Below are 22,263 nucleotides of genomic sequence, written 5' to 3'. Positions count from 1 at the left end.
TGCGCCCACCCGCTCAGGGGCTGCAGCCTCCCCCCAACAACGGGCACTCGCGAAGAGAATTGTTTCAACAGGGCAAGGATTCGGAACCTGGTTTTCAGCGCAGAAATAAGAAGGGGGATGGAGGGGGAACACTACACAATAACCCTTTCATTCAAAGGAGAAAGCCTTCCAGGAAGTACAAAGTGTTTCAAAGCTTGACCCGAAACCCACTGAAATCAACAGAGGCTCTTTCCATTTATAGCAGTGGGCGCTGGAGGAGGCTATAACCTAAAATGCTGTTTAAAAAGGAAAGTGCTGTTTAAAAAGGAAAGTGTTATCAGTCCTACTACCATGAATTATTAATAACACAACAAATCCAACAAAATGCACTGGAATTCCAGCTAGCTCATCTGCTGTGACGTTACCATGAATTTATTCTCCTCCCCCTTGCTCCCCCCTCCCTTTTTTAACCTGTTCCTCAAATCACACACAAAGCTCAGTCTCCCCAATAAATACAAAAACCCGTTCACCCGCCTCGTCCCACACCTTGTCACAAGCAACAAACACCATGAGACAGGGGAAAAGCAGAGTGCAAGACACCTCGCACGCTAGTGTTTTACATACTACAGACGCAGTGCTTAACAGGGAAAACAAAAACAGAACATCATGCTCCAGCCTTCAGACCTGCAGATTCAAACAGAATATTAAAAAAGGCACTGGTCTCTCTTCCAGATTATTGTTAGAAAGCTTGCTCAAAGTAATACACTGTTTTTAATTTAATTATACAAGTAGAGTTTCCGAGAGAGTAGAGACAAGTGGAGAGACCGAGTGTCTTGCACTATATTACACAAATACATATACAGTGAATGAATTACAAAATTAACACCAGAAATTGTCTTCAATCTAGAACCTTTGTTCAATTATGATTTAATTAATAAAAATCTGTGGAACCACACTGCATTCTGTTCTCTTGCACTTCTTAAATTAAATCGATGCTGTAATTTAAAGTACCATTAAAGAACAGCCCATTACACTGTATTCACTCCTCAAGCATCAAGCTGTAGTTTACAATCATTTTAACATCAGAAAAGCATGAAGGTAAAGTCCTCCTCAGCATGACAAGCAGATAAGAAGTTTTCTTTCAAGTCATTATAAGAAAAAAGTTTCGATCATAGCCAAAATTTAGGAGTTCAATGTAAGAGATGACTCAAGTAACGTAGATTTCGGTCTACAAGAAAGAAGCATTTATTCTCACAGTTTTTAAGACAGATTTAAAAGAATAAAAATAATAAATAAAAACATTCATGAAACATTATAAAAGCAAGTCATTTAAATAAACAAGCGTGTCATTTGTCTGGTGCTGAGCTCAAATACCCAAGCTAAGCAGCAGCGTTAGGCCAGGTTTCCAGCACCACCACACTCGGGCACCTTTCTGAGCAGGTAGAGGTGTTCAGCAGCAACCCAGGCACAGCCGGGCACGGAGGCACGGAGGCACGGCACGCCGCCCCCGCGCACCCGGGGCTCCGCCAGCGCCGCCGCCGAGGGGCAGCGGCTGGGGACGAGCTCCCGCCGCTCCCCGCAGAGCGGCCGCACACGGGCGGGCGGGGGCACGGTGCGGAGCTGGCCGAGAGCCGGAGCCCCCCGGCCCGGGGATGCCGTGCCGTGCCGCGCCGTGCCGCCGCCCTGCCGGCCGTTAGCGGCCGCCCCCCGCCCCGCGGCCGCTCACCGGAGAGCTCGTCCGGCTCCAGCCCGGTCTCGGTGTCCAGCCCGCAGATGACGAAGTAGTCGGCGAAGCGGCCGGGTGCCGAGGAGCCGCCGCCGCCGCCGCTCATGCTGGAGCGCGAGAGGTGCGCGGGGCTCAGGGGCTGCGGGGCCGGGCGGCGGCGGGCGGCGGGGCTGCGCCAGCTGCGCCAGCGGCGGCGGCCGCCTCCATGGCGGAGCGGAGCGGGCAGCGCCGCACGGCATTGTGGGGGCGGCCCCCGGCTGCTCCCGGGGGGGCCGGGGGGCGGCCCGGGCCGGGAACCGCAGTGCTGCGCCTGCGCGCTGCGCTCGGGGGATGACGTGATGCTGCCGGGCCGCCTGGGGGGGGGCAGCACTCCGCCGCGCGAGGCGGCCGCGGGGCCGCGCCCTGAGGGGGCGCTGAGGGGGGGAGGCGCCGCGGCGCGGCCGCTCCGCTCGCAGTGCCCTGGCGAGGAGCTCCGCGGCTCCGCCACCGGGGGGCTCCCGGGAGGGGCGCTGCGCACCCCGGCAGCTCCAGAGGACGAGGAGGCTCCGCCAGGGCGGCTCGCCCCACGCGCGCCCCCGTGTCACGTCTCCCTTGGAAGCACAGCCGGGCTCACACCTTCCCCAGCTCTCAGCCCTGCCCGACCCCGCAGCCCTGTGCAGCGGCCCCACCCTGGGAAACAGGGCGATGGACCGGGGCGGGGGCTGCTATGGGGGGCTGTATTTGTAATTTGTTTTCTGTTTGAGTTAGTGCCACAGACATAACTGTTAACAGTTGAGCCTGCAGGGCTGAGTGAAATTCCCTGTCCCCCAGCACGAAAAACATCCCCCAGGGAGCAGAGAAAGAAAAATGAGAATGACAAAAACCGAGGGCTAAGGGACAAACAGCACGTACCCGTGCTGTGAGATGAGAGCATGTCTTTCCACTGACCGGAGGGAGACCTGGGATAGCCTCGTGGGACTAAAATTAGATCTGCACATACATACTTCCCCTTCCTCTCCTCACCCAGTTCTCCAACTGTGGCTTTCACACCAGAAATCTTCCCTATCTTACAGGGTTTCTAAGAAGAAAAATTATTTTTCCAGTCTTTCAGGATTATTATCTAAGGTTGCTCAAGTAGTTTAAGATTACATCCCATCCATAGTGCTGAATTAATCAGGTACCAACCTAACTTAATGTGCCGTCAAGCACATGAAACTTTGCATATTTGAATTCACATTGCAAAGACATGAGAGTTACTGATTCTTTATGAGCACTTGAGACAGTAGCTTGTATAAGACTTATGTCAATAGCCCCACAGCCCGTTTCAGCACAATAACTAGGCTCTTAAACCATTTCTTCCCACTGAAATTGTGGAGAGCTTTCCCATCCTTCTGGCAAATAGGAAAAGCCAACTATTCACTTGATTATGACGGTACAGACCACAGAACGGGTTATCAATGAACAGAAGTATTGCTTAGGTTTGACTGATAGTTCTGACAGATCAATTTTAAACCACTGATGAACACGAGGGAGAAATTTCAACAAAGATAGGAGGATAATTAGATGCAATATTAGACTGAAAGTCTCAAGTTTATGAGACTCAGAGTGAGCACATACATTTAGAATATGTTGAGCCTGCCTGGTGATTCGAGGAAGACTAACAGAGATCAGAAGTCATTAAAACTGGTTGCTCCTGTTCTATATTCATTAGGTATTTTCTGCCATTTTGCTTCTCAGTCTGCTTGTGATCTGGCAAAAGACACAGTATTCAGCATGTGGTAAACTTAATTTCAGTAAGTCCTAACTGTAGTTTAACCCTAATAAACAGAAGTCATAGCCGGACAAGCACAGAAGAACTTACAAGAAAGACTGGGGAAACTGGGGAAGCAGTACGGATATTGTGAGGGTTGTTTTTGTTCATTTGTTTGCATCTGTAACATCTAATTCAAAGCCTAGCAGCTTTAATTTGTCAGACTTCTTGAGCACTGATCCCATCCCTGGAAGCACCTAAAATATAGCTATTTTGTCACTGAACTCTGCAAATCGACTAATGTCCTCAAGTGAGGCAATAACACTCTCAATGACACTGTGAATTCTTGAAAGTATTCTGTATGATGTTTACAAAATGTAAGGGAAGTCTTAAATCTGTGGAAACTATGTTTAGACAGAGAATAACAAAGATATACTAGCAACTACAAAGTGATTTAAAAGATTCATTGTCTTCAGCAAGTCTTTTGTTGTTGCTTCAGCTGCTGTTTTCAATGGTAAAGGCTAGAATTTTTAGGCTCACGCCTTAAATCATATAGACAATAAATACTTTTAAAAGGCAGAATTTAACATGCACATATCTAGATTACTCCTTCTACTAGTTAACTTGAACTTAAGATGGTGTCTTCTAACAGTAGATTGAAAATTGTTAGGGAGGGAATCTAAGGAATCTGTTTGATCCACAGGCTCCAAAAATATCTAAATACACATAAGCATGTTACAGCCAAAGCAAGATTTGTGGGTATACACGTTTCATCTCCTCTAGCGTATTTAGGAAATAGAATACTCTTCTGGGAAAAAAAAGATAACGATATCCTAGGAATACCAGTTATTCTTTAAGCCTGAAATATAGTACTGGTTGTCACAGCTAAATGCAACTCAATCTAAGTATATGTATCAATTAAGTAGGTAGCTGAGGGAATATTAACTGTGTCAGAAAAAGGAAAAAAGAACAAGAGCAATGGATAACAATGCTGAATGTGGCAAGGCTAGCAAAAGAACAGAAAGACTGTCATGTCACAAAAGACTGTTAGCTCTCTCCCTAATTCTTCTGTATACATCCTTTATCACAGGCTCTTTGGAACAGTTTTTATAAGATGAGGAATAAAGTGGCTGCTTTTTGTAAATAAATAAATAAAGTACCTGCAGTAGCTGGTGGGTGTTTCAGTCCTTGATCAGCTAGCTACCTGGTTGAGTTGGTTCTGTTGGTTATTCAGCTTAATAATTCAGCTTAAGTAACTGGATGGTACGATACATGCAGCATACTTCCAGTTCTAATACAAAGCAGAACACAGCAATCCACATTGCATTTTAGTTACTCAGTATAAAACCAGGTTATCTACTATCACACTACACAAGATAAATATTCTCTAGAATAACACAAAGATTTGTGAAATAGCTACCAAAAAAAAAAAATAAAAAATGGCTTTGCATCATAGAATAGTTCACTGAGATTTTAAAGACACACTTGCTTTTTCATAGAATCATAGAATATCCCCAGTTGGAAGGGACCCATAAGGATCATCAAGTCCAACTCCTGGCACCGCACAGGTCTACCCAGAATTTTAGACCACGTGACTAAGTGCACAGTCCAAATGCTTCTTAAACTCCGACAGGTTTGGTGCAGTGACTACGTCCCTGGGGAGCCTGTTCCAGTGTGCGACAACCCTCTCGGTGAAGAACCTCTTCCTGATGTCCAGCCTAAACTTCCCCTGCCTCAGTTTAACACCATTCCCGCGGGTCCTATCACTGGTGATAATGGAGAATAGGTCACCTGCCTCTCCACTCCCCCTCATGAGGAAGCTGTAGACTGCGATGAGGTCCCCCCTCTGCCTCCTCTTCTCCAGGCTGAACAGGCCCAGTGACCTTAGCCGCTCCTCCTATGTCTTCCCCTCATATTTTTTAAGTATTTTTTTAAAATTAATTTTATTTAATTTATTTTTATTTAACTTTTACTTCTTTTGTCTCAACCTTTTGGCAAGCTTTCAACATCAACATTGTGTACAGTGCAAAAACAAGAAATCCATAAAGCAGACAAAGGAAGCAGATGAACGAAGCTGTAGCAACTTCACCTTGTGAGTCTTCCATCAAGAATTCATGTTGGAAAAAGCAAAATATGTAAGACTTTCTATCTGAGAACATGAAATGAGCTATGTCACTTGCCTTCCAGTGCAAAGTATAAAACCTAATTTTGTATATATATAAAAGTATAAAAAAAGATTACTGTTGTACATGATAAAGAAATAACTTCGAGACAGCAGGAAGTCTAACTAGATGTTCTGAAATAAAGGTACAAACAGAACAAGTCTCACCCACAGATGATCATCAGTTCAGTTTAATTTTTATAGTCATTAAAAAAATACCACTTCAGAACTCATCATAACTGAATCAAAAATTAGGCTTAGGAGGAAGTTCGGCATACTTCATTGTACTCAAAATACAACGTTTCACATTTCGTATAATAGCTTTACTATGAAATGGCAAGAGGCATTTATTAATGGTGTCATGCAGGTATCGTTTACAAAAAGTTCTAGAAGATAACCAGGTCACCTAACAGCTTTTTTTTTTTTTTTTGTATTTAAACTATACCTTCCTGATTTCCAAGTGTGCTTCATGGTAGACACTGCTTTTCTAGCAGAAATGTACGGCTATCTCTTGGAGCACTGGCTGGATTCCCATAAAAAGCAAGCTACCGTCTTATTCCACAGCACAGCACTTTTTGCTTTTCCACAAGACCTTCTTTATACTTTAAAACCCTCAGAAGTAGTCCTCATGGGATAAGGAATTGCCTGAGGCCATTGACAGCTGAAGATAAAAATGGAAGGGATAAGTTAAAAAATGCTAACTTGTTGCAAAAGGAAATAACCTTATTTTCAACCTTTTTAAGGTTTTTAAGGCTTTTAGCCACTGTGATGGGAACTTAGTCTACAGCTGAAACAGGTTTTTCAGTATCATAGCCTGATCCCATCTACATAGTGAAATATAACTCAGTGAAAGTGCCAAGTGACAGCATGATTCATATGAAATTGAAATGGAGTTCACTCCTTCTTTAGTGTCAAGGTTCCACCAAAACATTGGTTTTGTACAACGTAGAAGGAATTTTACAACAGCATGTTATTGACCAAAGATAGAGATTATCTTTGAGACAAGCCACTGGGTAATAATAAGTATATAACTTATTCTGAGTTAATCTGCATGGAAAATTAACTATGCAGAAGAATAGGCTGTAAACCTACAGCTATTTCACACTCAATATTCCAGTGGACACTCAGCTCACAATAGCTACCACTTATTATGGAGCAAATCCTCTAGGTAGATGAGCACTGAGATTAGAATTGCAGCAATGAAAAGTCACTATTCAGGTTTTAATGCCAATAAAGTACACTTTTAGACTCAAATCTAAATAGAAAACATTCCCTAAATGTAAATGCTTACAATAAATTTGTAAACAGAAGTGAAATGAGTTCCTTTACCTACATAAAAATACCATTTACTGTGTAACCCAGACTTAAATAAAAGACCAAAATAGTTCATCGATAATATTTACTATATATTTACATGTAATACTGCAATAAACTGGAGTCAATTAACATTATGTTACAAAAAAGAACAAAACTTTTTAGAAGGTACCAGTACCTTTCACATTATCACATTCATGGAACTGTTCTCTTACATCTCAAATGATCTACCATGATGAGTTAACACGGGGATATAGACAAGTAAACCCTTGAACTGGAGCATATGCTAACATGTCAGTTCCCATTTCAGCAAGGTGCTTCAGGAGCATAAAATTAAAGCCTATAAGCAGCACTAGTTTCAGTAGGATAAACTTAAACACGCACCCAAATTCCTTGCTGATCAGGACCTCTTTTTATGGGACTCCACTGACAGTAATACAGACTACAACAGTTATAACTGTACAAGGGCAGGTATCACATACCTCATTTATTGGCTATATATAAGCAGGCTTTTACTTAAAGGTGAATCATAGCTGGTTGTCCATTGCCAGTTACTGACTTACCAGAAAATTGAATCATCCCTTTAATTTTAGATACATTCACATAAACTTCTGTTGCATGATGCTTTGAACAGTATTTGGATTCAGTTCTTTTGCAAGAAGTGCACCAATTAATGTACCTGACACTTCTAGCCAATCGAGCTGCAATGAAAAATTGTATACTCTTTGCATATTGCTTTAGAAATTTTTATAGTACACTGAAGTTATACGTTTTTAAATCGCTCCAGAAATTAAAGTTTTATATATGATCACTTTCTTAAATTCACAGGGTAAATGTATGCAAGTAAAATATTGGCAAAATAATCAACATAAAAAAATAATAGAATTTCAACATCAGCTAGCCACAATAAGAAGTCTAACCTGCTCTACCAGAGCAAACTTTTACAGAATAAGTTAGAATGATCTGACACTTTGCCTTTGTTAATCCAGTTAGTAAAGCAGATGTAGGTTCAAGTATTTAAGTCCACACAACAGTAATAGAAGTAAACAATCAAGATGAGTGTATTTTTGTAGTTAAAGTACTACTCAGAAAACAAATTCGCTTCTGAATGAGCACCGTTATTATATTATGCTATAATTTTGGAACCCCAAAAGACAAGAAAGACTGTTGATGAGAATTGTGCTCAGACCAGATCCCATGCAAGTCTACAGAGATGTACAGTATGTTACAGAAATCAGACTGAAAAAATAAGGGTTGGTTTTTTTTTTTTTGCAAGTATTAGAAAGCATTATTTGTAGTTTATGTCTATGTTACATTTTTTGCTCTGCATATAATCAAAGCAAAACATAACATCTGTGTTTTCACTTCCCTCATCCCGAGGGCCGCACATATACCCCAAAGCAAAACACTGATGATTTGGTTATAAAACTACGTAGTACATTTCTGAACACAGTTCCTTCAGTTGCAGGTCATGTGTTCATTTAACAACATTCTTACCCATTACAAGCCTCCCCTTTAATTGCTTAAGATCCAATAGAAAAGCAAATATACAAACATCAGAAGTGCCAATCCTGAGATGAAACATGGGAAGTCCTGGTCCAGTTTGATCCTTATTCAAACTTCTGTTTCAGTTTCTTCTGGAAGAGAGCTGGTAGGATGGAGAGGATGGCTAGAATCATGAGAACAAAAACAGAGTTCCAGGAAACAGCTTCCCCTGCTGTTGTAAGTTGGTATAGTGTTGTTCCTGCCTTAATGGCTACAAAAGATGGCGGTGCCACACCTGGAGGGGGTAGTAGAAGGGTAGAACAAGAAATTTAAGAAAAAGCAATTTCTTAGTGTAAACAAAACCAAGAAAATTCCTAACTCAATTGTCCAGCTCTTAACACCAAAGCCTCAGAATTTGTTGCCTGTATTTTCTTTTTAAGACACAGGTACAGATACAAAATTCGAAAACAAAATCCCATTATCAGAACTGTTTATGCTACTTTTAATGCTGCTTAATACTAATACAAGCACAGGAAACTAAAAAAACCTCTGTGATCTAGGTTGTGCAGATAGCAAGTTGTCTCTACAAACTGATTTTATTTAGGTTCGTAACAGAAGCTTATACATTGTCTCCTAAACCAATTAAAAATATTTGCAAAAATAACCAAAATACAAGGTTAAGACGTTTAGCACTACAGTAGTTATGAATTCACTCCTAGGAAGATATATTGTAATAAAATGGATGGGAAGAGGAGGAACAATCCTTCAGCTCAAAGTCACATGTTCTCGCATGACTATGCTGAACTCAAAATAGAAGTCTATAGTAGTTCACAGAAGTATAACCATGGAGTGGAGCAACAGAAGTTACTTGTAAAGTGTTCATACAAGGTATGTTTCCTTATAGCCTGTGTTACCACTCTTCCAGTGCATCATAATAATCCTGAAGACTGAAGTCTTTTAATGCTAAAAGCTGGACACATCAAAAAAAGTACAGACAATACTCTTGTGTAATCTTTCAGCTGTCCAGTAGGTGGTGATCACCACTGGACAACGCATAAAGAAAAGCAAATAATGCCACTTCTGGCTACCCCAAACCACAGTTCACTATTCAGAATTCTTACCTAGAAAGGTGCCAATGAAAAATACTTTTAATGGCACATTTATTACAGGAGATGTTATATTGATGAACCAATTTGGAAGAAATGGTGTTATTCTCAAAAATATTATGTAGTTAATGAGGTGTTCTCTGTGTCGTTCAACCTGTGCAAAAAAAAAAGTCAGTAAAACCCCTGCCTTCAAAATAAGCAATGATTTTACTACAAGAGATTCGTGAGATTTTTTTTTAAATCCATCTTTTGTAGAAATTTAAAAGTTGCAAACAAATCAATTAAATGATGACTCAAGGAAGAGAAGAAGAGTCATCAATGAATCACTGTTACATAGCATTGAAGTTAGTCTGGAAATACCAGCCTATGGTAGAGCACTAATACGACTCAATCAGGTAACAAGTAGGCCTGCTGCTATGCTGAACTAACCCTAGCATTAGCTCCGTCACCTCTAACTGCAGTCCAGCCAACACTACCAGCTTGTCATCCTATTCCTAAAGCTATCAAACATGAAACACAGCTATATTTGTAGCTTGGAATCTTACCCTGGTCATGGCTCTGAAGTTCATCAGGAAGCTACTGCCAACACAGTCTTAAAACCTATCTGCACCTACTTTGTAATGTCTAGCATAAACATCATAAAGGAGCAGCCACATTAGTCCAAACTTGATTTGCAGTCAATTATATTCTCAAGTCTAGCTCAGCTCCTTACACTACAACATCAAAGCCTCTTCTGCTCCCACACTGGCTTTAGAACACTAGCCCTTTCAAACATCCATAACCTCAAAGCAAGTTTTAAGGGTAGCAGAGCATCCCACCATCTCTGCTCTATCCTAGCATGCCTTCACAAAGTCTAAGCCTAAACATGGCCACATGGCCCCAGACAGTTGAAACTAAACCACACCTGATTGTAAATCCATCTAAAATCAGGTGCAGCAACTTACCCTAGACACAACCCTGTTTCTTCCACAGCTTGAATTGCATTATTGCAGTCAGTCCTGCTATTGTTCAGCAATACTTCGGTTCTGGTGTTTGGTCTTATTTTTTTTTTAATTAAATCATAATGAAGGACTAATGCTTAATCAACGATTAATTCTGCATATGTCTCAAAGTGCCAAAATGGTATAGTCTACCTAACCTGGAAACAGTGAGATATGAACCACACATGCAATTATGTAATTTTAAAGTCACATAGCCAGTTCTGCCAGTGGAAATAGTTACTATTTCCCACTTAGGGAATAGTCTGAAGATTATACTGTGCTTCTAATACTTATTTGGTACAAGACTCAAAACACTGTTTAATGAAATTGACTGTGTAGGTTGCAGCTCTGCATCTTAGTGAGGAACAAGTCTAAATATTTTTGAATCAAAAAAATCTTGAACGGAGAACAGAGCAGTAAGTTATGGTTCATACTTGCCAAAAAGATCTGTTTGAAAATGGTTAAGAGCGTCAAACAAAAAACAAGGGGTCAAATACTGATCATGCTAGGATTTTGTGTAGCAAAATCTGAAGTTTAATCAGATAATTAGCTTACCAAATTTCTGTTATCAGATACTGTCTCTTGACCTAAAGGAAATTGAGCTTGTACAAAAATCAAGCAGCTTGTACGGGATACTTCTCTATATACCACAAAAATGATGAATTTCAAAAATTGGTAGAAAGTTACCATGTAAGCATATAGTAAGAACACAAAGAGACCCTTTAAACCAGGACGAAAGCAATACCCTTTTTGTATGAAGGGATATGCTGCTACTGCTTTTAAACACTAAAGTGACAAACTTAGGAATTACCCTAACCACAATAAAAAAAAAAAATTTTACAATCACATCTACAACTATATATTTTCCACCCTACTGAAAAAAAACAAAAGAGGTTTCATTAGTTCTGATGCTCAGGGAGCTATTACTTCAAATCAAAACTAGATAGGCTTCCTACTGCCATTAGCTAAACCAGAGGGGTTATCAGTGACAAACTCTTGCTAGTTGAAGAGAGCTTCCTCACAGGAAATAGCACAATCAGGAACAGTCTATCGTTTAAAAACATTCAAAAAGTAACTACACACTATCAGAAAGGACTCAGAATCCTTTCTTTGTGACTAGATTTATGAGCACAATCCCCCCTAGTTTTCCATCCTATTCCACTATATATTTTCTATAAATTTCAACTTCTTTAGAAACTTACCTGTTCTGACCACTTAACTGCTTTTTCTGTTAAGTATTTGTATACAACAGGCCGTCCCACTAAGTATGAAAGCATATAGCAGAACGAAGCTCCAAGTCCTGAGCACTGAAAAAGCAGAAAAACACTAATTAATATTAGCCTTATATCCCTACAATTACACTGACTGGATAGAGGCTGCTTCTGTGCAGTCCTCCATTAAAGAGGAAGAACTTCCTGTACCCATTCCTTAAAAACTTTGTCGACACTAACCGGTTCCTTTACTTCCAAAGCATTTAGATCAATATTAACACAAAGTAGACAATGTTGATTACTTGTCAGTTAACAGTGAGAGTCTCTGCACTTTTAAGATTCTGAACAGTGAAACCTTTGCAAATAAGAGGCACAATGACATTTGAAAAATTCAAACTTGAAAAATCATCACCTTAGCCCTCTATACCTACTGAATTATCTAGTCCTTAAGTACTAAAGCTCACTATGACTGCATCTTTTGAAGTTTCTTGATAACATACACTTCGAAAGTTAAGCTTCTCAAGTATGTAAACCATTTTAAAAAAGGATGTGTTTTGCAGCGCACTAGAATGCATTACTTATGTTCCAAGATTAATATCAGGTTCTGATGGATGCTGAACAAGTCTGAAGTGAAGGCAACTCTCCAGCTGACTAACACCCAGATGCCTCCATTTTTAAGAAAACTTGGAAAACAGTTTAGTTGTTTGGACCATCATCCACAAAACTCACTGTAGCGTTGGATAACACCCTTCTCACAACACAGTTGAATGAGAACTCATTTATTCCTTGGAGAATAAAGCATTCCCTTATTTCACTCAGCCTGTGATCATTTCAAACAGAAAGCTGTTTAAATGTTTGGTTCTGTTCCAAATGAATAAAAATACATGTCTTCACCAATTATTTTCCATACTTACCAGACAAACAAGAAATAACGCCAGTGGAAAGGGATAAAGAAACCCTGACAGGATACTGAGAAATATAGACCCAGGGATAGCAAATGTTTGCAAGCTGGATGCATCTTCGTTAAAGAAGTTTTTTTGTTTGTTTGTTTTTGTTTTTTTTTAAAGCTACCCAGTTTTTAATCTAATAAGCAGTCAGCATACGTAATACAATTTGGAAAAGCATAAACAAATAGGCATGGCCCCAAAAGATCTTTACATCAAAATACTTGTGCAGAGTAGCACAAACAGCCCAAGCACAGAGAAACAAGGGGTAGATACATTGTTGACAGATATAAAAATAAGTCACTAATTAAAAGATGTATTATGTTTTCCCTTCATCTCTGTGCTACCTTTGACATTGTAGCTTTATGGCATTACAGGAAATACAGTTCTTATCTGACACTTAACTAGAAATAAGCAGACTTCAGTCACTCTGAAAAGTTCACAGAAACCTCTAGTGATTATGAATTTCATGGAACTGATTGAAATACTAAAAAGCCAAACAATCATCCTTTATATCAAGTTCATTACAGAAAACAGAGCTTTTTGCAAGCGCCAAGGTTCTAAGATAACTATACAATACTTGTCAAGTAATCAGTCTGCTGCTGAGACAGTAAATGTCATCATATCAGCTGATGCAGTAGTTCAATAAAAATGCCGATTCTGTTCTACTTCGTTTATATATTAACTAACATTTTAGCTTTCTTCAAATATAATCTATCATTTGTGAACTACTCTTGTGAGAATATGCTAAAAGATAATTACTAATGGCACTTTCAGCATTAATTTTTCTCTGGGTTTTGAGAACCCTACTGCATTAAACAATCAAATAGACCTCCTATAACTTTCAAAAGGCTGAAAAGCTTTATTAACCTGTTAAGTGTTCCAGTTAAGAGTGTTTAATGATTAACACATTCAGCACTCAAGGAAAAAAAAGTTAACATAGAACACAGGCAGCCTTTGTGTCTCCCTAGGCATAAAGTACTTCAAAAGCCTAGCTCTCTAAAATACAAGAGGGTTTTTTTTTTTTTTTTTTTTGAAAAAGGGCACTGCAGAGATGAAAGAAGGCTTAAAATGTTTTCCTTGAGAAATGATGTAAGGACTTCCATAAGTGACTTATAAAACACTTTTAGATGTCTCAGGAAGACTATTGTGATAGTTTGTTTTCCTTTAGAATCAGCAGTCATTTTTATCTGGGAATTTAGTTTGCACTTAACTATCGTAATGCTAAAATAAGTCTAATATGGACATTAAAATATTGTCCACAGTAGATAGTAGCTGAAGCTGCAAGACAATCTTAGACAACATTTACTACTATATAGGCATGCAATTCAATTTCTCTGTACTTAGTCCTTCCTTACAATCCAAAAAAGCATACTGAAACATTTCAACAACAAAAAACTTTTCTTAAGTTCTAAAACACGTATCTTATAAACACACCTTGGTATCTTACCCCTCTCCATCCCAGATCAATAAATTATTATGTTTGCATTTTTCTTTTCTTTTTCATAGAAAAGAAGTCAGCAAAGGCTTCTCATATCAGAAAAAGGATACAAAACATACGTGGCAAAGTAAGCTACTAATACTTGAACATAAAATGTGTCCTTATATTTAGACAGGACTTTTCCTAAGGCTTTTGCATCATCCATGTCTCTAGGAACCTTTATACATTTTCCTTCTTCTCTGCAAAAAGAAGAGAAAGCATGGTAGGAGATGTAAATAAACAGTACAGTAAAATTAATTGCTGAATATACAGATAATTAGATACACTAGATCACTGAACAACAACGTCTGCAAACAAACCACATCACTATTTTGTGGTAAAATTCTAAGACAAACCTTGGTAATATTTATACTTCTTTGAAATAGAAAAATCCTCAATTTTAGATACTAGCAAGCTATTTTTTTTTTCCTATTCATTACAATAACCAGCTTCATTTCTAGGATTTTTTCTTCTTCTCAAGTTAAGATCAAAAAGAAACAATTACTCAAACCAAACCTTTGGCAACTGAACAACAGCCAACGTTTCAACCAAAACTAACTGTAACTGCCTTATGCTAGGGTCACAACATTCAAAGTGCAGCAACACTTCAAATGCAGTGGAGTTTCACCTCACAGACATACAAAGCTTTAAGAGCAAAATCTTATGTCACACCTTAATCTGGTGCAACCCTGGGCAGCACAGTTGAGTGTCCTCTCTTCCTCTGTATCAGACTTAGTGACTGGACAGTTGCAAACTGAACTTGTTGAGCAAGTTAATCACACAGAAAATTTATTACTAAAAGAAAAAAAGAAAGTTGTAAGACAAGCAGGCTTGCATCTTGTCAAACTATTTATGTTCCCAACATGAGTACTAGGTGCAACAAAAAGAAGAAAGAGTACACGAACCTTGAGTATGAAGGAAGAAGGACGTCGCCTTTTTATGGCGGCCTGCAGTTACAGTGGTGCACAAGGAATTTTAAAACAAACCTAGCCCTAACCAAGCATGCTTTGGCTCTCAACTGAGGATGGTTAAGAACATAGCTACCATTGCTAAGGTGACAACAGGTAACTTTTTAAGACGTGAGAACTCAACTGTGCAACAGAAACCCTAGGTCAAGCACAACTTCAGTGTTTAAACAGATCCTACTAGTTAGTATGCATTTCAGTAATACCTTTTGTGTTGTGACATTCGAGATTATACACTCAAAACAGCTTTTCCTCTTTAAATAAGGTTACATCTATAATTAACTTACATCAGTTCAAAAATCACTTAACCCCACGTAGCCTGCTCTGCAAGTTGATATTGAATGAAAAGCAAACAAATTACATACTTACTCGCTAAGTTGTGGGAAATTTTTATATACCAGAAACATAAGAAAAGCAGCCGATGTGAAGATGGACACTAAAATAAGAAGAGACGTTCGAGCTGATCCACCTTCTGCCTGAGCTTTCCCTGAAATTAAACACAACCAAAATTAACAAAAACCCCAACAACTTATCAGAATTCAAGGTTACACTTTGAAGGAATGTTAAGGAAATCTCCACAGAGATCTCATCTTCCCACAAACGCTTTCAGTAACATACATAAAACACTGCTTACATTCCCTGAAGTCGTCCAAATAAATCTGAGGTTCTTACAATGGCAAACATCCCACAGAAATCGATTTCTGTGACTGCTAATAACTTAAGCCTTAGTTAGATAAATCGGCAGAGAACAAGTTACTGTAAAACAAATTAAGCCACACATTTTTAATTTTTGCCACGAAGTCTCCTGACAGTCAGTTAGGAGTTAGTAACTTTAAGTTAAGTCTTCAGTATATGCAACACAACTCCAAAACACGCTCATTAACAGTTTGTTTTGTCTGTTGTTTTCTTAAGAATGAACACCAGGCACAGCAACTAGCCAACTAGGTTAGAAACACTCATCAGGAGAAAACGTACAAGAACACATGCCCACAATAGCCTGGGATATAAAGATCACAGTTCTCAGACATACGAATTACACCTATTTTACACTCTAAAACACACATATCCAAGGTATCTTTTCTTAAGCTTATAATAGTCTAAGTTCTGGTGTAAAGAACATAACGTGAGTACAATAAACGACACAACTGCATTTTAGGCCTCTTCTATACTTCGTATTTTTGCCCATATGACCGTATCTATGTAATGCTCTGATCGGCATAGCAGTACCTGCCCATACAACGAGTTGTGCATAGAAGTAAGCAGTAAGATCGCTCTCTGCGCCCGCACTGGGCCGTGCACGTATGCGGGCACTGTCTCCTCAGGCACCGCCAGGCCGGCACCACCTCACGGCGCGCGGCTGCCGCCCGAAGCGCACGGGGCGCGGGGCGGCGCTCCCATTCGCAGATGCCCGTGGCCTGACCGCCGTGCCACGGAGCGCGCTGAGCCCGGGGCACCGTTGCGAAACCCGGCGGAGGGATGACGAAACGCGGGGCGGCAGCGGGCCGGCGGCACGGAGCCGTGAGGCGGCCCTGAGCCTTACCGCGGCGGTGCCTCGGCGCCGGGGGCTTTAACACCGGCTTCTCCTCACGGGAGGGGAAAAAGAAGGACGAGGAAGCGAGCCGCAGCACGCCGCGCTCTGTGCTGCTCTCAGGGCCGGGGGTGCAGTGCAGCGCCCAGCCCGGCCGTGCCTGCCCCCGGCGGGGGCTGCAGCCCCGCCTCAGCCCCTCAGCGGCCCCTCCCGCCCGCCGGCTGCCTGCGGGGTCGGCCGCTGACAGCGGGAAGCACGAGGCGCCCCCGCGCCCCTCTCCCCCCGGCACCTTCTAGAAGCTGCCGCTGGTGCCTGGCGCTCTCCGCCGCCGCTCGGCAGGGCCCTCGCTCGACCGCCCTCCGCTGCGCCATGGCCCCGCGCCGCCCGCCGCCAACCGTGCCCCGCTCAGGCCGCGCCGAGACCCGACGCGGATGGGAGAGAAGCGGGGAGGCGGCCTCAGCGCCACGCAGCGCATGCGCCACTTCGCCAGGGGCGTGCGGCTGCACTCTGCTATGCGGGCGGGGCGGGGCGGGGCAATACGGTAGTGCCGCGCTGCCGCTCCGTGCGGGTGCGCGCGGTAACGTGGGTAAATACGGTAGGGGCGGGGGGGAGCTCCGGCCCCGCCCGCGACGGCAGCGGCGCGAGAGGAGCCCGCGGGCGGCCGTTGGGCTGCGGGGGAGCCGCGCAGCGAGGGCTGCGAGGGGCGGGGGGACGCGGAGCGGCGTCATTCGGCAGCCGGGGTTGACGCGAGGCGGTTGGCGCCTCTCCTTTGGAGAAGAGGGCTGGCTGGCTGACATCCCCCCAACTGCGGGAGGCTGGCGGCCGGCAGCCGGCTTCACACCGAAGCCGGACTCTGGCCCCGAAGCACCTATTGCCTCACCCGGCCCTTTGGCAGCGGAGCGCCTCTTAACCTTTCAACTCTCCGTGCCAGCCGCAGGCGTTGCAGTAAGCGTTCTCCGGAGAGAACACCGCGAAACTGCTCAGGCAGCACGCGTTGTGTAAGCTCTTGGGCAGGCCTGTTGGCTGAGGGAGAGAGAGTGTGTCACCCTCTCTCCCCTTTCCAGATGTACTCGTAAATCTGTAGCCCTTCATCTGGGTCTTCTTCCTGGAAAGGAAGCTCTTGTGAGAGAACTAGGCATCGCTCAAAGATTTTAACTCCTGGCTGCCATCAACTTTGTGCCGTATCTAAACCTATCTTGTAAACTTCCTTGTATAGGAAACAAATTAGTAATTTTATAGATCATAAGAAGTTCCTCACTGAGTTGAAATTCCTCAGTGAGGAACGTGCAGCTCAGGGTACAGCAGACCTGCTAAAAGGTTTTGCTTTGTTAACGTTTGTACAGAACACACTTGTAGAACAGTGTAAGTCACTACCAGCAGTTAATAGCCCAATATGCCATTACGCAAGTACAGGCCCTGCCAAATTCAGTGGGAGAAAATAATGCAAACCATAAATTGTCATCAGGTTCCAAACAAAGCTTTGAATCATGATTAGATTCCACATGAATCTTTAATTTACTTGGATTTTCTTACATTTAGAATCTGTTTATTTCAAATTATTTCATTAAATCTTGTAAATCACTTTTAATATTTTTATTTGGTATTTCAGAAATGCTGGTGCCCGGAGGAGCCAGTCAGGACTATGGACTTGTTGCTGTGGACATTGGTTCCAGGTGACAGAATCCTTTGTTCTTCCAAACCATTACACTAGAATATTGTACATACTAGTGAGATGGGAATTGCTGACACCATAGCAGATAGCTGTTTCCCCATATTGTGTTCGTCATGTCTCTGTGATTATTCCATTGCTTCTGGGACTCCAGGTAAAGTGATCCAAATAGCAGGACTTCTTCCTTAGCTGGATGACTTCTGACATAATGTTAAATTGATATTAAGCTGAACAGTATTGGAAGTAAAATTATAAATCACATTTTCACTGTACAAAAAAATTTCTACCAAGTCATCCTGAAACAGAGGAGAAAAAGCTTGTACTGGAAGATTTAAATAAAATGCATACTACAGTTTAAAATCTGTAGAGCAGATTCTAAATGCTGCCAGGCTGGCCTTTATTTCCTTTTGGTACAATGGATTGTACCACAGGGCATGAATCAGTGTGGAATGGTGGTTGTTCAGTAATCACTCAGAGCCAAGGAGTCAGGCAGAGCCTGCTTCAGTAGATACCTGACTTCTCACTGATCTCTGGTTTGTACTGCATAGCCTCTGTTACCTAAATGCAGGTAACCTAACAACACAAATTAGGCAAACATCTGACTCTTGCTAAAGTCTCCTGTAGTCCCCACTATTCCAGACAGCACTGTAAGACACGCAACAAATGATTACAGCAATACAAATTCGCTCCGTGTCTCCCCTTCTATTCAGTACAAGTGCACAGCCTGCGGATGGTTCCCAAGGCACTGATTCTGCAGTAAGCTCCCAGCGCTACCCTATATAATTACAAATAGAGAAAAGAAGATAACTACTCAGCTCTGTGTTATGGAGCTCCAGCTCTCTGAATTGCTGCCAGTGTGAAATCTAAGGATTAATTAACTTAATCACTTTGAAGTTAAAATATACTACATACGTGATATTTGTTAACTAGATTATCAGAAGACTCTTAGACTGTCTGTTCTATGTTCTTTTTGGTTCCCCTCAGGGAATACTGCTGTTCAGAAAATTTTGTTTGTTTTATAAAACTTTGAAACTGTCAGTGGTATTTAGTATCTTCTGACCATTTAAACAGTCACCTCCAAAGACATCCATACCTTAGAAATATCAGCAGAACCTCTGTGTTCGCTCACAAGAAAAGTGACATGTCTGGGGAACGTCCCTTAGGACTCTGTAAATAAAATAACTCAGAACCTATATTTAAAAAGTTAATTTAAATTTGTTTACTGGAAAGAAAACTATGACTGAAAAATACCACCATAAGCTGTATTCTTAAGGGTTCAGAAGGGAAAGAGTTTTGGTAACTTGGAACTCAGTGAGTGATCAAGGAAACTTTCAACACATGGTTGACATCAGCTGTGCTGGAAACAGCTTCGTTCCACAGAGTACTGGGAATGATAACTGTGGACTGAAAATAGATTTACTCTCTTCATGTATAAAGTATCACCTATATATAATATATAACTTCATAAAGAGTCTAAAATCTCCTCTGTCTTTGGAGCTTCTTTCTAAATCCCTCCTGATAAGGAACATATACTGCACAATACATTGTTCGGCAGAGAAAGAATGATAGAAGTGCTCTGATCTCCAGTTAGATTTGCCCAGTGGCTTTGCCAGTGGGAGCAGCACTCTCTGTTCTTAGAGGCTATAGACAGAATTGTGCAATTATCTACAAGCTTTGTATGAATCAATTTTTGAAAAATATACCTTAAACACGGAATATAAGACTTCTTTCAGAATCACAGAATCATCTAGGTTGGAAGAGACCTCCAAGATCACCTAGTCCAACCTCTGCCCTAACACTAACAAGACCTCCACTAAAGCATATCACTAAGGGCTACATCTAAATGTCTCTTAAAGACCTCCAGGCATGGTGACTTAACCACTTCCCTGGGCAGCCCATTCCAATGCCTCACAACCCTTTCAGTAAAGAAGTTCTTCCTAATATCCAACCTAAACCTCCCCTGGCACAACTTTCGCCCATTCCCCCTCGTCCTGTCACCAGGCATGTGGGAGAACAGACCAACCCCCACCTTGCTACAGCCTCCTTTAAGGTACCTATAGAGAGCAATGAGGTCTCCCCTGAGCCTCTTCTCCAGGCTGAACAACCCCAGCTCCCTCAGCCGCTCCTCGTAAGACTTGTTCTCCAGACTCCTCACCAGCTTTGTTGCCCTTCTCTGGACTCTCTCGAGCACCTCGATGTCCTTCTTGTAGGGAGGGGCCCAAAACTGAACACAGTACTCAAGGTGCGGCCCCACCAGAGCCGAGTACAGGGGGACAATCATGTCCCTAGCCCTGCTGGCCACACTGTTTGTTACGCAGGCCAGGATGCTGTTGGCCTTCTTGGCCACCTGAGCACACTGCTGGCTCATACTCAGCCGACTATCAACCAGTACTCCCAGGTCCTTCTCGGCCAGGCAGCTTTCCAACCACTCTTCTCCCAGCCTGTAGCGCTGCTTGGGGTTGTTACGCCCCAGATGCAGGACCCGGCACTTGGCCTTGTTGAACTTCATGCAGTTGACTTCAGCCCATCGGTCCAGCCTGTCCAGATTCTCCTGCAGAGCCTTCCTTCCCTCGAGCAGATCGACACACGCACCTAACTTGGTGTCGTCTGCAAACTTACTGAGGGTGCACTCGATCCAGATGATCCATCCAGGTCATCGATAAAGATATTAAAGAGAACTGGCCCCAGTACTGAGCCCTGGGGGACTCCACTAGTGACCGGCCTCCAGCTGGATTTAACAATCGTATCTGAACCAAAAGGAAAAATGCTTTTCTGACCTGCTGGAAAGAACCAAAATACATTTGACAATCGCTAGAGTGGTAACTAAGTGGTCAGCTATATGAAGTCACTTCCTTCTGTGGGTGGTTGGATGGAACATTTTATTTTTATCAAATTGAAAGAGCTGTCTTCCCACAGCACAAAAAAACTTGTATTTGCTTCTTTTTAGATTCACGCCTGGATAGACTGATGGAGCACGTGTCACATGGCTGAATCATTGACACTGCCAATGCTTTGTAGACTGAGTCATGCTGATTTTCAGCAAGGGGAACGAGGAAGAGAGACTGAGAGTGATCCTACTCCTGAGAGCTTTTGGCTGAAAACTAAGAGTTTAAACTTCAGAATAATGTAGCTGACTTTGCTTTAAATAGAACAGGGAGCTACTTTGCTGGCATCTCAGAGAGGCAGTAGCAAAATGAAGCTGCAACAACCTGAAAGGCAGAAGACCTCAGAGCTTGCGTCAGTGCCTGAGACCATTCCCAGGGCAAAGCCGGAAGTTTCCGAGCACTCACTACATTGTCTCTGGAGGGCTTTAGGCCTGGTATGGCTCAGTGATGGTGCTGAGTTGTCTGTCAGCTTGGGGGTGGGGGGTGGGGGGTTGGTTGCTGAGGTGACTGATTTCCCAAATACAAAACTGGCTTGGAAGCAAGAGGGGAAAGTGAAAATCCAACAGGAATCCCAATCAAGAGAAAGTAGGTAGCTTGAACCAGTTTAGACGGGAGGGTGGCCAGAGGCCCTGCTCTTGGAGCACAGATGTGCAAAGAAGCACCTGACAGTCATTCTGAGATAGCTACAGGAGATCTGTAGTATAGCAGTAAATACGCACAATACCCAGAAATGTGGGATATGATTGCCTATTCAAAAGTTTCGAAAAAATCTATATCAGCAGATCTAATTTATGTCAACAAAAATGTAAATTAAGATGTAAATTTAAGACCTCTGCCTACCTTAACAAAGATTTACAGCCCTATGAAACCTATACCTGGGATGAAAATGTTAACCACGCTGTAATTCCCCAAGTCATGCATATGCTCTTATTGTTTTACAGGAAGGTCCTTCCTCAGCTTAATTTATATCACTTGGGAAGGAAATCAAGATAACAAAACTGTGTATACAATTGTGCTGATGTAACAAATAGACAAATCCTAAGTACACATGGTCTTTTTACCACCTTTCACTGATTTGTTTAAAGATATTATAAAAATAAT

General features: G+C 42.1%; 2 protein-coding genes and 2 long non-coding RNA genes across 7 annotated transcripts in view; 2 read left to right on the top strand and 2 right to left on the bottom strand.

Annotated features, from left to right (window-relative positions):
- Positions 1-1,943, bottom strand: part of DENND5A (DENN domain containing 5A) — a 65,064-nt gene extending 63,121 nt beyond the window's left edge. For all 4 annotated transcript variants that reach the window (XM_048070145.2, XM_048070149.2, XM_048070147.2 and 1 more), the window contains exon 1: positions 1,706-1,943. In XM_048070145.2, coding sequence (XP_047926102.1) covers positions 1,706-1,811 — 106 coding nt within the window. In that variant the 5' untranslated portion in view covers positions 1,812-1,943. The remainder of the gene's footprint in view (positions 1-1,705) is intronic.
- LOC125183496 (uncharacterized) lies at positions 1,691-6,034 on the top strand. The gene is made up of 2 exons (XR_007165606.2): positions 1,691-1,826; positions 5,434-6,034. It is a non-coding gene; the product is annotated as an uncharacterized lncRNA (long non-coding RNA).
- TMEM41B (transmembrane protein 41B) lies at positions 5,769-17,405 on the bottom strand. Its single transcript, XM_048070169.2, has 7 exons — positions 16,898-17,405; positions 15,450-15,567; positions 14,187-14,315; positions 12,606-12,699; positions 11,683-11,787; positions 9,516-9,654; positions 5,769-8,689 (listed from the first exon to the last, which is right to left on the bottom strand). Exons 1-7 carry the CDS (start codon positions 17,403-17,405, stop codon positions 8,520-8,522), a joined length of 1,263 nt encoding a protein of 420 aa, XP_047926126.1. The 3' UTR covers positions 5,769-8,519.
- A 49-nt stretch (positions 17,406-17,454) lies between these two features.
- Positions 17,455-21,933, top strand: LOC136790869 (uncharacterized). Its single transcript, XR_010831664.1, has 3 exons — positions 17,455-17,606; positions 18,218-18,281; positions 21,225-21,933. It is a non-coding gene; the product is annotated as an uncharacterized lncRNA (long non-coding RNA).
- Positions 21,934-22,263: the final 330 nt, after the last annotated feature.

Source organism: Anser cygnoides, chromosome 5, assembly GCF_040182565.1.
Source record: "Anser cygnoides isolate HZ-2024a breed goose chromosome 5, Taihu_goose_T2T_genome, whole genome shotgun sequence".
Classification (NCBI taxonomy): Eukaryota; Metazoa; Chordata; class Aves; order Anseriformes; family Anatidae; genus Anser; species Anser cygnoides.
The sequence above is the reverse complement of the archived record's forward strand: the minus strand, read 5'-3'. Positions and strand labels throughout refer to the sequence as shown.

Bases quoted from the DNA above. Each gene is read 5' to 3' on its own strand.
- TMEM41B (XM_048070169.2), bottom strand. From the start codon at position 17,405: ATGTCAGCCAGCCAGCCCTCTTCTCCAAAGGAGAGGCGCCAACCGCCT. The intron at 14,316-15,449 runs GTAAGTATGTAA...TTCTTTTTGCAG, and splicing joins AATTTCCCACAACTTAGCGA to AGAAGAAGGAAAATGTATAA. The intron at 9,655-11,682 runs GTAAGTTTCTAA...TTTTTTGCACAG, and splicing joins CAGTTAAGTGGTCAGAACAG to GTTGAACGACACAGAGAACA.